Here is a 15,683-nt window from a genome sequence, read left to right as displayed (position 1 = left end):
AGATCTGTTCTCAGGTGTTATGTCTGTTGTAGTAAATGAAGCGGGTCCAGCCCCTGCTCTCTGGCCCTGTGGGTAAGTGGTACAGCAGGGCTTGTGTCTGCATGGCTGAACTCTCTCCTCCACCCCCCAGACAGGGTGCAGCCTCCTGAGAGCAGTCCTGGGTCAGTGTTGTCCCTTGAACTGGGCTCATGTATTGCCTGGGAGGGTGTGAGTCGCAATGGCCATGCTCATGCTATGGGAAGGACTAGCAATTAAAGAGTCATGGGCCCTTAATCTGGGCTTCTGTACACTCAGCATAGACATGTCCAGTTATGTCTGGACTTCAAGGTGAATTTCAGCAACCATACAAAATGGGAAGACACTGGTTAGCAAAAAAAGTGGATAAACTGTGTTTAGGTCAGGCAACAGTCTGACAAGCAAGCAGGACTGTAGTATACACATGAAGGGTTTGAGACAAGAAAACAAGCAAGATTATTTCATGTGATGCTGTGATGTTATTTCATGCTTGCTGAGACCACATGCAGACAGTTGTCTACCAATTTTGGCACCACCTAACAAGAATAAGTATTAGAAATGTTGCAGAGAGGGAAACTGGTGATAGAGTTCAAAGGGGTGCACAAGTTAGAAGGAAAACGGTTTTTACTGTATTGTTAACGAAATGTGAGGATGTGATCCAAAGGGGCCTTTGGCACTGGTAAGCTTTGTGCAAGACCTTAACGATGCCTATACTTTTAAGTTTTATATAGTTGTGAGAGAGAGCAGGGAGAAAATGACTATTATCCCCAAACGAAAGAGGGACAGAGGCTAACAGTGAATGCAGTACAGAAAGAGTGTAGGTGCATTGAGCGCTTCATGTGGGAGGAAGAGGAATAGAAGCTGCAGCAAAGAATGTGTTCCCAAAAGAAGGAGCACTCTGACAGCTCCATAAATGCTGGATGAAGTGAGAGACAAATTTTCCAGGGTCACAATGCTTTAATTCTATAGTAATATTTGAAATATTACTATCATAACTCCATACACTCTCAGAATTAGTAAGCAGATATTTGTCGGAGTGTGGAATAGCAGGGAGCAAGCTAGATTCCTGCCTGATAAATAACTGTTCTGGTTTAGAACAAGCTGTTTCAACCTTACCCAGGACGATTTGCCATATATGTATAGTTAGTTGAACACTAAGCTCCTGGCTGGCAGTGCAGGTGGCAGCCCTCTGATGTTAAAACATGTTGCAGCTGATCAGGTACTGACATGAATACATTCCTTAAGGGGAGGGATAGTGATGCCTCAGTTTGCAGTAACATGTTGAACACCCTTGGGGAATAAATGAGAAAGAAACTAAGTATTACACAGTGTCAAGCCTTAAAATGCTAGGGGATATGTTTTAAAAAAGAGATTAGTTGAGTCTGCTAGTTTTGGCTTGTCATTTTGTAACTCGTAATTTATTGTTACCTAGCTTTAACAAAAAGAAAATGTGAGTTTGGTTGTGTTGCCCCCCACTTCCCACCCACCTCATTGTTCAGAAGTGTGGTTGTTACTGTTTTCAACAGTTTTTGTTATGTAGAAGAAACAAACTTGGCATTAAGAATTGGCAATTTGGGAAAAGATGAACAGCATTTAGGATGATTAAAAATATTGACAAGCAGACATGCTTTTAATGTTACTTGCCTGAGTATGCATATACATATAGCTAATGGGTTTAGAAATAGCAAGTAACCTCAGCTACAGTTTAATTGAATGCACTCAGAAAAATTCTGATGGCTGTTGGTAAAGGCTATATTAAAATAGTACTGGAAGCGGGCCTACAATTTTAACATCTTGTGTTGTGGTGGTGGTTAGCCTTAGTGGGTATTAGATGGAAGACTTCCAGGCAGTTGCATTGATTAATTTATGTTCTGGACTTAAAATGATGCCTGTGTGTGTTGTGCTGGATCCTACTGCTAAGTGGCAGCTTGAACAAAAGATAACAGTTTTCTTTTTGCAGTAACTGAGAAGAAAAAAAATATTGGGATGAAATAAAAGCTTTTCTCTTGTTCTAGCCAAATGGGAACAAACTGAAAAATAAAGCTTTGGATTGAAAGTGTGCAGCTTTTGGTTGGGATAGAGTTAATTTTCTTTATAGGAGCTAGTATGGGGCTATGTCTTGGATTTGTGCTGAAAACAGTGTTGATAATACAGAGATGGTTTAGTTGTTGCTAAGTAGTGCTTATACTAAACCAAGGACTTTTCAGCTTCCCATGCTCTGCCAGGTGCACAAGAAGCTGGGAGGGGACACAGCTGGGACAGCTGACCCCAACTGGCCAAAGGGCTATTCCATACCATATGGTGTCATGCTCAGCAATAAAAGCTGGGGGAAGAAGAAGAAAGGGAGGACATTTGGAGTGATGGCGTTTGTCTTCCCAAGTAACCATTACGTGTGCTGGAGCCCTGCTTTCCTGGAGATGGCTGAACACCTGCCTGCCCATGGGAAGCAGTGAATGAATTCCTTGTTTTGCTTTGCTTGCGTGTGCAGCTTTAGCTTTACCTGTTAAACTGTCTTTATCTCAGCCCACGAGTTTTCTGACTTTTACTCTTCTGATTCTCTTCCCCATCCCACTGAGGGGGAGTGAGCGAGCAGCTGTGTGGTGCTTAGTTGCTGGCTGGGCTTAAACCACGACAAAAGGCCATTTTTTTAATTCAGGTTTCATATGTCTCTTACACTTTGGTTAGTAAAGACCAGGACACCTGTGGGTGTCAGAAGCCTTTATTCAAAAGGGTATGGTGTCTGAGCAGTGGTAGCGTATGTAGCCATGATACAGTGGACAGGGAGAGGTCTTGGTCTTCTGGCAGTGCCTTTGGCAAATCTGTGGCACATAGAGAAATGGTTGCCTCCAAGGCAGGATGGCACAAAGAGAAATCTTGGTTTTGAACTCATTGTGCTACCTTACCCTTCTTCCCTGTTCGTAAGCATATTAATCCTACTGGAAAGCTAGTGTGTCAGGCAGTCACTGCTGAGGTCTGGAAGGAGTTTTCTCAGGGAACAGGACAGAAAAATAATTTGGTTGGGTTTCTTCATTGTCTTTTTGGAATTCAGACATTCCAGGGAACCATTATTTGTGGTTATTTCTATAGACTGCACAGTGTGGGTTGAGTTTAACAGTTATGAGCCTTTCTCCTATTTAAATTTTGTCATAGGCAAAAAATTGGCAAAGTTACTATACCATTACTGGTTTTGTAATGACAAAACCATCTCAAATTACAAAGAGAATATAAAATCTGTTTTTAAAGCTGGTGAAAGAACTGACTGAGATCCTTTCTGGTTTCATTCACATGTATAGCAAGCTTGAAATCTACATTGCAAACGTACTGCCAAGTTGTGATTAGGGTTTGTTAGGTGTGGCTAAAGCTGAGCTCCATGTTTAACTAATAGGTCTTTGATGTTACAATGCCTCAATTGTGTATTTATCTAAATCAATTGGTATGGCAAGTTACAGGTAAAGTTTTGCTGTACTAACAAGGTGGGACAGGAGGCTTCAGTAGGTTTATTAAACTCAGTGCTTGTCAAATCAAGGACTTGCATGACAGAAGGAATTATTTGAATTAGCTGTATATGTTGTTAGGGGCTAAATTAATAAGTTAGGGATAAGAGCCCTCAGGTGCCCTTATTTTTAGGGCAGCTGAAACATTCATTCTTTTTCTATTGGAAGTCTTGATATGCTGGGATGTCTGAAGAATAGACAAGAAATGTATCTGTGAATACTGTGCCCTTGTTACAGTATTTCCAGCTCACTGTCACTTGCAATATTTTTTTCAGAATTATTCATTGTATCTGAAAATTTGTATGAAAAAATATGAAAAAGATACACAAAGGAGGGCTGAAGAGTACAGATCCCATGAGAATTTTTCAGCTCTTGAGGGAATAAAATGGCATGATTGTTCATCTTTAGAGAGGCATTGAATGAAATCTGTGAAGGCACATAAAATCATGAATAGTACAGGCATTCCTGTCGTACCAACACAAGAGAAAACAAAACAAAACAGGGCATACAAGTCATAATGATCATGTGAAATACGTTAGCACAGTGTGTTATTGAGGCCAGGGACCTTTGGAGCTTGAGAAAAAAGTTTGCCACATACTTGAACAAACAATATACAGAGCTGTATTCAGCAGCATGCTTTTTGGTTTATCACAGTTGTAAGGATAAAACTTTTCTATAATGCCAGTTTTCAATTAGAAAATTGCATTTTCCCTGAATTCTGAAGTGTAACCTAACTTCAGTGGTGACACTGCTCAGTTTCACCCAGTGGTTTGATGTGTTGGGGTAATTTTTGTGTCACCATGTCATGTGTTAGTTGAAGATGTAAAGTCTGTGGTTGAACAGTCAGTTTAGTCTCACATTTGAGATTACATGAAATATTTTCCATATCTCCTCCCCAAAAAAGATATTTCTGAAAAGTGGTCAAATATTTATGTAAATTTCTTCAAATAATCTGTATCAGTTGGCTGAGAGAGAAGATTTCATGGAATACTTTTCACCTGCTTTCACCCTTAAACTTCCAGTCAAGTGCTGAATGGTGAGCTACCAGATGTGACATACCATGCATCTCCTTAATTACAGTGGTAAAATTCTGGTAGACTTTTTGAATTTGTTTCATACTAACTAAATGAGAAAGTCTTCAAGAAGTCCTAAGCAAATCTACAGTAATCATTGTTATCAAGTCTGTGAGACTTGATAACAGTTAAGCAATTCTGCATTGAAAATGTACAGCATTGCTTTATTTTTCTGTGAGTGTCAGTCTCAAAACATGCATGTTCAGTAATGCAGCACATTTCATGACAACTTTGCAGTTATCAAAACTTCTGCTTGGTACGGTCAGTGGATTTGGCTCGCTCTGAAGTAATTCTTAGATTCTGGATAGCTTGCTAGATACGTTGCACTGGATGTGTTGGCCAGATTTTCACCGACTATAATGAAATACATATAGACTCTTGCATATATATACCTAAATTTAGGTGTCTGGATCTGGAGCTGAATCTCACTCTGTGTTACTTTCTTCATTCTCATATACATGTAATAGAGACCTTGTGATCTCGGGGAAGTATAAAAGCTGGAGGGTCTCAAATCTTTCTCTGTTCTTTCTTGTCACAGCTGGATGAATCTGTTAAAAAGAACCAAAACCATTCTCCATAAAAGTTACAGTCTATAGTTACATATCCTGTGAATGCTCGAGGCTGATTACTGATGATCAGATCTGGCTGCACATTATTTTGTGCAGCACTCCTTTTCTGGGTGAATCCAGTTAACAGTGTTTTGACTATAGATTAAAAGTCCTGCCTGTCCTTTGACTGACTATTTCCTCTGAAGGACAGCTGCAGCCAGTTCTTCTTCATTTAAATACTCCATCACACTTATGTCCATGCTGTATCTTTCACATTTAACTTTCTAGCTTTTCTACTCAAATGTTTGTGAGTAGTGTGCAAAACTATCCATCTAGCAGACGTGTGAGCCCAAGGACCAGTGTCAAGGAGCCTCAGGCAAAAAAGGTCACCTGGTTCAGACATCTGCACATTTGATTCAAAACTTACTTTTGCCAGTTGCAGATGTTTGCATGGAAAGTAGTGCTCACATTTGTTTACTGAGGTCTGAGACTGAAGGGTTCTTTCCCAATACAGAGCAAGAAACTCAGTGAAGCTAGAAAACCTCCTCATGTGTGATTGTTGTCCATAGATCCTTCTGAGACAAATCTACAATTTTCTAAGTAATCCAGAGCTTCTGAAAGGCAGGTAGCCTCGAGTATAGTGGAAGATAGTGTTGACTCAGGAGTCAACATTGTACCTCCTCTCCTCAGCATGGGGTTTTTGACACCAAGGAACCTGCTACAGAACCTTGTTCTGTATGTCCATATTGTGATCCTTGATTCTGATGATGGAGGAGATCTGTTCCTCCTTAATGCCACAAAGTCATACCTGCTTGCCATTTTGGAGCAGAAACTCTCCTCTTCCTCCTCTGTAAGTGATCATACTATGTGGAAGGAAATCTGAATTACTCTGCTCCCTGAAGCTTGGGTTTTCAAGTTCTCTGAAACTGGGTTACTGAACCCAGCTAGTTCTATATGGCTTTTTTTTCGCCCTAAGATATGGCATCCTTTATATTGAAGCTCCCATGTGATGATGGAAAAAAGATCAGGAAAGTAACTGTGGTAGGCATATGTATTAGCAAAGGGTACCTCCAATGCTATACTAGATCTCATGGTCATGACAATGTACAGAGCACTGCATCTGCAAACACTGGGCATCAATAGAAATGTCCACAAGGACGGTACGTTTTAGTTGAAGTCCATTGTGTTGATGCCTTAGTCTTTCCAAAGCAGGCTCTTCGGCAGGCTCCTCTGGACAAGACTTTGTACCTGACGTGGAGACAAATTCTTTAAGTTCCTAAATATTGACTTTGCATATAAGCTGGTGTAAATATTTTTTAGTGCTTTTGAAACTCTGTTGAGGGATAGGTTAAAAGGTAGGCATTACTATATAGTAGGTTAAATAATAAATAGATTTGGCTTCATCATCTCATTTGTAGAGTTCCTGGGAAAGTAACAGGAGATATATCTTAGAAGAGGTAGAGCTCAAATTTTAGTTTTATGTGGATATTTCCTATTTTTTGGTCCCTTTCTTTGCAATGTTTCTGCTATTAACCAAAATCTCTAGAGCAGATGATAATGTATTTCTTGTGTTCCCTTCTGAAATATGTTTTGAATCCTATCTGTTTGAGAAGTCTCTCTATTCTTGTCTTTTTTAAAAATTTATTTTATGACTATGTATTCTGGCATGGTCTTTAATTTGTTTCAGTAGTCCTCCCATCCCTGAAAAATGCATGAGTCTTTCTGGCACCCGTCCTTTTCAATTGTCTGTGAACAATGAAGCAAAGAATTTGTTTAGTTTTTATAGGCATTTTCTAATTACAGCAGTGGAAAAGCTAACTGGACGATAGTGACGTGTACACTTCACTCTACATCTTCAGTCTTATTTTTTCTGAGAGTTCTGCTTGAAACTCACTATATTAATATTTCTGCTCAATATAAACCAAGAAAGAAATATCCTTTTAATATCAGGCATTACTCAGGCAGCATCCAGAGTTTTGACTGAAACAGAGTTGTGCAGATTAAACAGTTTAGATGGTTCATGTAAATAACTTCACGCTTGTCAGTTAGCCTCCTGAACCTGTTAACAGTATTTTCATGTGGAATATTACTCTGATGTATATATGTTTTAATAAAATTAAACATTGTTGTAACTTGGGCAACTGTCATCTGGGATGGTGAAGAGAAAGATGTGGTTTCTTCATTATTGACTGGGAAAATAAAAATTCAGTTAAATATCTTTTTCCACTTTGAAATATCAAATTCCCTTCAAGTCTAACCTTTTGTTTTAATGGGCAAATATTGTAGCTGCTACAATATTTTGGATCTTGAACTGTTTTACTAGGTATTAGGTTCTGGCTATGGGAAAATCTACATGTGCCTAACTTTATTTATTATGCACAACTCTGATTTCAAGGAGTCTTTGCAGAGTAGAAAGCTTGCATTTGATCCATGTAACTTGCATTATAAACCCCTTCAGTTTTTATGCTGTTCTTCAGATACTGTTCACTTGCTTCTCTTTGCAGTGCTAGGTATTTGTTTTCTTGAATTGATCATAATTTCATCAGCTTCCTAATTGAAGTTGCATTAATCACACCTTTTTTTTTTCCTCACTTCTGATACAAATTGTGTCTAATTTCTAACACCTACACTAAGATCTCGAATGGCAGGCACCAATCTTTTTATAAATGGAATGATTAATGACTGGTGATGTAGAAGCCAAACCCCTTGACTTAGGTGCGGCTGCAGCCGAAGCATCTCCTTTGCATGGAATGTTCCAACTCGGCTGGCGTTTGAGATGTTTATATGTGTGTTTTGATGGCAAGGGCCCAGCCCCCTGAAAAATCTGCCATGAGATGACTCACAATATTACGACAGAAGGTAGAGTCATTGTCTTTTACTTAAAGTGCATTTAATTTAATTTGTTCTTGACTATGTATAAAACCACTTAATAGTGCTATGCAAATTGATATAAAATATATTTATAATACATGACAAATAGCTTCTACAAAACTCATGTGTTTTCTCTTGAGCCTTAAAAATAAAAATGTTTGCTATGACGGATGATGCTTTTAAATCTAGTGTTTACTTAAATTAAGACAATTAAATAATTACATATTAGAAGGATACTCATCACAACTGCAATTTAAGCAGTTAGTAGTATTTCAGAATTCAAAGGAGAAATTAAATACTACAGATACTGGAAAATATTTGTGAGCCTTTATAATACAGCCCCACAACACTCACTGTGCACAATCTGTGCTCAGCAATACAGGATTCCCTTGATTCTTCAGAGAGGGATGGTGATCAGTGATCACAGCACTGAAATCCGCGTGTGCATGCTCAAATGCAAATTCCCATGTATGCAGTTAGTGGACAGGTATGTCTGCAAGCTTACAGCAGATAAAAACGACTTTTATTTTTATTTAAAATCATGAGAAAACACTCTTAAACAAAAGGAACAATGTGGCAATAGGTGATTTCCTGAGCCATGTTTTTTGGATGCATTTTTCTGGGGTTAAAAAAAGTCTTTTACTGAGCTCTGGGAGGTAAGCTCCTTTTCCTGTGGCTTTGCAATGTATCCATCTACTATTTGGGAAGGGGAAAGGGTGACCTGTGGAGGGTGGAGGCCCCACACCTCCAGCAGTGTGCACTTCCCATGGCCAGTGCCAGGTGCTTTCGCATTCAAGTTATAATACCTGTCTTTTCCTCTTTACAAGCCATCAGTGGGCTTGTTCTCAGTCAGCTGTTGAGCTTTCTCTCTGCTTCAAAATGCCAAAGGCAAGCACTATGAAGACAGAGACAAACATTGTCTTCTGTAGTATTTTCTTATAGATCAAGACTTTAGATAAATATAGACCAGTTAATCTAGGTTGGTATGCTATGTGTTAAGTGTATAATTAACTGAAAACCGCAGCATTCATTGCAAATTTCCCTTGTTCTTAAAGGGGAACTGGAATAACTCTGTGCTGGTTGGAGTTGCAGGGATGGAGAAATATGTTTAAAAGGGGGGGAGGCATCTCACAGAGTGGGCTGCTCTTCAGCTGGGGGGGGCGAAGCCACAGCACCAATGTAAAATGATGTATTATGCAACAGCAGTTGTCTTTATTGGTTTTTACCTGTATTGTGGTGAGAAAAACTTTACCTCTTCTTCATCTAAATGAAAGCTTTATTCTAAGGAGATTATCTTATGCAGTGTCTGCAGCTTGCAGCTTGTTTTCTGGGAATAGTCAAGGTTTTTACAACAACTTGTCCTTTCTTGTTCTGAGAGTTGGCAATCGAACAGGCAGCATAAGTGATTCTTGTGCCATTTTTATCAAGTGTGAAATAAATGTAAAGAAGGCAGGTGAAAAAAAATAACCAAACCGATGGTGTACACTTACAGAAACCTGCTTCTCTTGTCAAAACTGTGCTGTGAAAGCAATCTTTATTATTCATACCATCTCCATTATTGTGGCTGAAATAGGAGACTGGAGTGCTCTGTTTCCTTTTCTAGTATTGTCTTTTACTTTTCATGGATTTTCTGTGCTGCTAAGAGCAACAGATGATATTGGTTTCATTGCATTGTTTTCATTGCACTGAAATTCAGGGAAGAATGGCATGAGCTTGATCACGCTCCTCCCACTAAGCATATTGGAAGTGGAAAGTCCTGCTGGTTTAGGAGGATTATGTTTCTTTTTAAACTGCTTAAGTTTTATTATTAATTTAGTGTTCTTTCAAGAAATAATAGGTGCAGTATTATTATCTGTGTTGTAGACTTGTCTTCTGAAGAGCACAAGGAAACCAGTGATTCTAAATGGCTGAAAAGAAATACATTTTTATTTACAGTGCTCTTGTAGTTAGTTCAAAGACAAGCTTGTATTGAGTTTCCCAAAGTTAATACTATTTTGTGATCAAGGGGATTTGGGGTGTTGCCAAATGAAATGTTATCATTCGTTTTGAACAATGTGATATTTAACAGTTTTATTTCTCTCTGTTGCAATTATTTAAAGCTTCTGCTAGGTAAAACTAAGAAAATAGTTTCTCTAGAAACAAAAATGAGAAAATTTAAGGACTGAATTGTTCACTAAAGCTTATCTGTCATATTTTTTTCTTTTGGGGTTTTGTTTTAGGGTTTTTTCAGTGTGGGTCTGGTTTTCACTAAGATAGGATTTCAGTAGCAAATCCTTGTGACTCTAGTTGGCTTCAGTGGGATGAGTTTTTGCTGGGATGAGCATCTTTGGAAATCCCTTCTTCCTTTTAGTTGTTATGGCTAAGAGGATTCCTGGTGCTGAAAGAGGCAGACAGTAACACACTCTGCCCTGAGAACTGCAAGATCTAAAAGCCAAGCACCACATAGCAAACCTAAAGGACAATATTAATTTTGAAGTTTTACATTAATATAAAACATTACTGATGTTGGTACAGGGTAATACTTATGGGTCTTAGAAATGTTTATAGGTAAGATTGGCTTAAGACGAGTATTCCATTAAAACAAGAGTGTTGTGGCTGGCAATGGCGTTTCGCAGGGTGAAAGTGTAAGTGCATGGGGCTGAGGGTTTTCTACAAGACAACTGACAGCAATGTTTATCTGAAAGCAGGGCTTCAATGCAGTTTGAACAAGACTTCTTTAAAGCCCAGTAAGAATACTTGTCTTCCAGGTTAAAGTGACGTTTTTGTGACTGAACTTGCTTCTGTATGGGTTCTGACATGCGCCGAAGAGTTTGATGCAGAATGACTAAAAACTTGTAAAGGCAGTAGAAATGAACTTCCTTATGTAAATGAGTCCTAAGAGAAAAATGAGTTTAATCTCCTCAAGGGCAGTGGAGGGGACAAGGCATGATAATACAATGGCAATGCACGTGAATAAATAGGCATAAGAAAACAGAGAGATATATAAGGGATGGCTAGAAACTTTAGCTTGTAGATAAAGAACAACTGACAGTGTTGTAGTTGCCTGCTGCTTGTGTGTTTTCACTTAGCACTGATCTCAGCTTGTTCACATGATTTTAATGAAATCCTTTTTTAATGAAAACTCTGTTGCTCTATCCATCCATGCTTTTGGTTTGATTTACTAATAAAACAGTGGTTTAAAAGTGGTAAAAAGTTGTAATCAAGTGTTACTGTTTTTATTTGACAGGCCGGACCTGATAGACATGAATACCGTTGCTGTTCAAAGCAACCTTGCAAATTTAGAACATGCTTTTTTTGTAGCAGAAAAACTTGGTGTTGCCAGACTTCTGGATCCTGAAGGTAAGATAGCTGCAAAGGGCTTTGTTGCAAAAACCCTAACAGTAAAATAAAATCCAATCTGCCTGCAGGTTGTAGCATATTTGTGGGCATTCTTACAACTACGTGATAAAGTGCTGTTCTGTCTTGCTCTTTCAGATGTTGATGTTTCCTCACCTGATGAGAAGTCAGTAATAACTTATGTGTCATCACTTTATGATGCATTTCCCAAAGTACCAGAAGGTGGTGAAGGCATCAGTGCAAATGTAAGTAGGAGAAAAAATACTTGTGCAGTGTGTGAGCTTCATTAATAGGATTCTTGATTTCAGCTCCAGAAAGTTATCTGGGTCTTCCGTAGGACTGCTGTCACACTTTTCTTTGACATGATTTTCTAGGTTGAGATTTTAGAGGCTTAACAGCTTTTTCATGTTCTGGACATGAAAATACTCGTGCAAAGAACTTAATTAAAACCAGTATACCTGAAGTTGGAGAAAGATAGTGTCAAAGTTCTTACTTTTCAGTCATGGACCTACAAATTGTGCCTCTCTGATCTTATCAATTTGAAGTTTATTAAACTAGAAAATTTTGTGTTTTCAGTGGAATTATTTGGGACCAAAACTGAAGAGTGAAATTATATATTTGGGAGCTTTAAGTGAGCTGTAATGAGCAAGTACATATTGTTTCAGAATTGCAGGATTTAGAAATCTCTTTTCTATGTGTGTGAAGACCTCAGACTTCAAAGATAAAGCAAAAATGAGCTCTCAGATGATTTTCTTCTGATCTGTAATCTGGGTTGTGCTTTGGTAGGATGTTGAAGTCAAATGGGTTGAATATCAGAATATGGTGAACTACCTCATGCAGTGGATCAGACACCATGTCACGATAATGTCTGACAGAACATTTCCCAACAATCCTGTGGAATTGAAGGTGAGGTGTGGCGTCTGAAACTCCTTGTTGGAATGACACTTTATCTTACTGACTCAAAGCATGCTTGAACAAATGAAGTGCTTGTTGATTTATACAATCAAACCAACTGTAGAACAGTACTACTCCTTAACCTTTTCAAAGTACAATAAATACATTACTAACATATGAACAATCAAAAGCAAATCTTTAGCTTCTCACTGACCATTTTTTGTAGAACTCAAGTAGAACAGAATAAGAACGTAAGCTTATGAAGAAGCTTAGGAGAGGGTTGAAAGAGTAAGGTTATATTCACTGTAGGTAAAAGTTGATGGTTTTTGTGTTTCTTTAGGCACTTTATAATCAATATTTACAGTTTAAAGAAACAGAAATTCCACCAAAGGAGACCGATAAATCAAAAATTAAACGTCTATATAAACTGCTAGAGGTAAGTTTTAACAAGCATTGAAATGTATAGAAGTTCCTTTTCTGTGGCTTAAAATAACAAATATGTATGAATTGTTAAGGTCTGGATAGAATTTGGACGCATCAAACTTCCTCAAGGCTATCATCCAAATGATATAGAGAAAGAATGGGGAAAGCTTATTATTGCCATGCTGGAAAGAGAGAAGACCCTTCGGCCTGAAGTGGAGAGGTATGCTAGTGAATGTTTGACAGGCTTGGTTAATATATTTCCTGTTGTTTTAACCTGTACTAGAAATTGTAAATGTCTTCTTCTGTGATAACATCCACATTATTTTTCTAGATCAAGTAATTCTGCTTTTGTTCAAGGCCTGAAGTTCTTTACCTACTTCATAGAAGCAGGTCCAGATGGAAATAACTTCAATGGTCTCAGAAGGTCATGATGAATAGTATCTGTGCCTCAGATCATCAAAGCATTTAAACACAAATATACCCACCTTCTTTGTACAGTTAGTCAGAGCTAGGTTCATATCGCTTCACTGTCTCATTTGGACTTGATTTCATATAAGCAACATCCTCATCCTTTACATGAAATGTATATTTCATTTGGTGCACAGCATTGTGGGCTAACATCCTGTTCTGAGGATGTTTAAAAGTTGGTTGTACTCAAGAGCACACAAAGCATTTAGACATGCGAAGCACGTAGTTGTCTTCCATGGTAGTAGAATGTGTGACGCTGTTTTGTACATCACTAATAACATACTGAGCATGTTTAAAATCTTAATGCAGTCTTAGAGTATTTCTGCTTTTTAATGGTACCTCTTTTGAGTTCTGTGGCAGACACAGGTGCTACCCATTCATTAATTAAAAAAACTCTAAGTTAAATGATTGTTTGGGCTTCTACCTGCAGGTGGGTATAGACACCTGGGTCTGGATTCATTCTGCTTAACTTTAAGCATCCAAAGGAGACACCTAAGATCTGAATCGCTTTCTAGAGAACCCTGGCATTTCTGGTGACAATAGGGTGATCATTCTCTCTGGTTTAGGTACCTGAAATTAGGTGTGAAGAATCCAGACCATTGTGTAGGAAGTCCTCAGAAAGACAGATTTTTAGCAAGAGAAGATCCCAAAGACAGTCAGAGTTGATTAAATACGTGTCATGCTTACAAAAGCAAGAGCATGACTGAAATGGCAGATTCAATGGGAGGTGTTGATTCACAGCATCCTGTTGCAAAAAGTTCCTATAGAGGAATACAAAGTTGTCCCCACCATGCAGAGTTAAACACTGGAAAGCAGCGGAAGAAATACTGCCTGCTAGATCTTGTGGGTTGATTTGTTCTGACCTGCCAAAAGCAAAGTTAGTGCCCTGCCTTCGCCAAAAGGAATTATATTCATACTTGCAGAAAGCTGGATTATCTTTGTTGAGAATGTGTATAAATGACATTAGTTTATTTCTTTTTTATTCAGATGGACGGAGCACAGGTAAATACAAATAAACACAAACTCCTTCCCATATTTCAGGATTGGTAAACACACTTAAAGTGACAGGTCATATGGTGATGGTCACTACGTGTGGTGGTCATTGCAAAAAGAGAGAAAAGTTGATTGTTTCTGGCTTAGTGATCAAGTTAAAATTGTCGGTTGACCTGGACACAAGAACTTGATACATGTTTGTTGTATTGGTTATTAGTGCATCTCACTAATAGGAGGTGTTGATACAGCTCCTAGGGTGGGATTTGGTTGTGGCAAAAATGTGACCTCAGCTAATACTGAAATTTGGCAAGTACTAAAACTTTGTCTGCAAGTCTGGTGAATACATCTGAAAGTATCAACACAGACAACGTGTGGCCAGATTGGTGTATGGTATCAAAATTAATATGATGTCAGTGAGGAGAGTGCCAAACTGAGCTCTAGTTTGCAAAACTACCAGAGTTTGGAATTACTGCAGGGGTGTGTCTATGCCTTTGCTGTGCTCTTCTGTGTAAACACAGTTATCTTATGGTGTGGGTGTGGTTTTCAGGAGGCCCTGAAAGCAGGGGGTGAAATACTGAAAGAATCACCCCTAACCCAAATTCTGAGTTAAAGCGTAAACTTAAGGGCAGCTATCAGATTTTTCTTACTTGTTTTGTGGTCAAAACAGCCAGAAGCAATTAGCTCTGAATGTGGAAGAAGTTGAAGAGGAGGACAGATTAGTGGGACAGGGCAGTTAGTAAACATGCATACTTGGACACTGGAGTAATGGTGGTGGGTTGGGTGGTGTACAGGTGTCTCAAATTAAATTGTTATGAGCTGATTAACCATGATATTCCCCAGTTTTATTGTGCAGTTCCATTTGAAGGAAAAGGAGTCAGCCCAACCTGGAGGTGTTTTGTACCGTACTGTGGAGTGTGGAGTTCTCACTTCACTCCTTTTTGAAACTTTGCAGTGTTTCTCAGACTCTTCAACGAAAAGACTTCTTTAAATTCTTATTTGGCTTATAGACATTTAGTGACACTTAAATAAAATATTTGGCACGTCTGTTTCCTAGAGACGCCCTAGTGTTGCTGCCTAGTCTGTACTTGCAAAGCTTTAATGCAAGGTAGGGAAGCCAAAAGCAAGGTAGTGTACATAGCCCCAGGTAAAATCCTTTGAAGAGCTGGCAGAATATTAATTGCTGGGTTTTGAATATGCATACTGAAGCCTATTTAAAGGAGGAGTGCTAGGTGTTTCAAAAGCCAGTAGTGAAATTTCATCCCTAGAAGCAGTACGTTTTGTAGGAGTTTTATCTTTTCATTTTTCAGCAAATGTAAACAGCCAGAAGGACTGTGCTCTGGATGTAAAAATGAATAGCAGTAGTTATAGCTATCATAGCAGTGATTCACTGTTTAGCAACAGTACTAGCGCTCGAACCAGCGTTGACTCTAATGAGAATTTCCTTTCTGTTAATTGTGGTCCCACACTGATTAAATCTTGTATAAGCTTTGGTAATGGCACCTTAGAAGGAAACAGGTAACTTGGCATATGTATTTGTGCTTTGTGTTAGATGCTGTTTGTTTGTTTGT

The 15,683-nt window shown here is 38.6% G+C and overlaps 1 protein-coding gene across 24 annotated transcripts in view; it reads left to right on the top strand.

Moving 5' to 3' along the window:
* The window catches only part of DST (dystonin), a 315,224-nt gene that overhangs the window by 149,567 nt on the left and 149,974 nt on the right, over positions 1–15,683 (top strand). For all 24 annotated transcript variants that reach the window (XM_072855195.1, XM_072855191.1, XM_072855192.1 and 21 more), the window contains 5 exons: positions 11,228–11,340; positions 11,476–11,582; positions 12,124–12,243; positions 12,572–12,667; positions 12,747–12,874. In XM_072855195.1, coding sequence (XP_072711296.1) covers positions 11,228–11,340; positions 11,476–11,582; positions 12,124–12,243; positions 12,572–12,667; positions 12,747–12,874 — 564 coding nt within the window. The remainder of the gene's footprint in view (positions 1–11,227; positions 11,341–11,475; positions 11,583–12,123; positions 12,244–12,571; positions 12,668–12,746; positions 12,875–15,683) is intronic.

Source organism: Ciconia boyciana, chromosome 3 (assembly GCF_034638445.1).
Source record: "Ciconia boyciana chromosome 3, ASM3463844v1, whole genome shotgun sequence".
Lineage (NCBI taxonomy): Eukaryota > Metazoa > Chordata > Aves > Ciconiiformes > Ciconiidae > Ciconia > Ciconia boyciana.
Note: the sequence above shows the minus strand (reverse complement) of the source record. Positions and strands in the feature narration are given on the sequence as shown.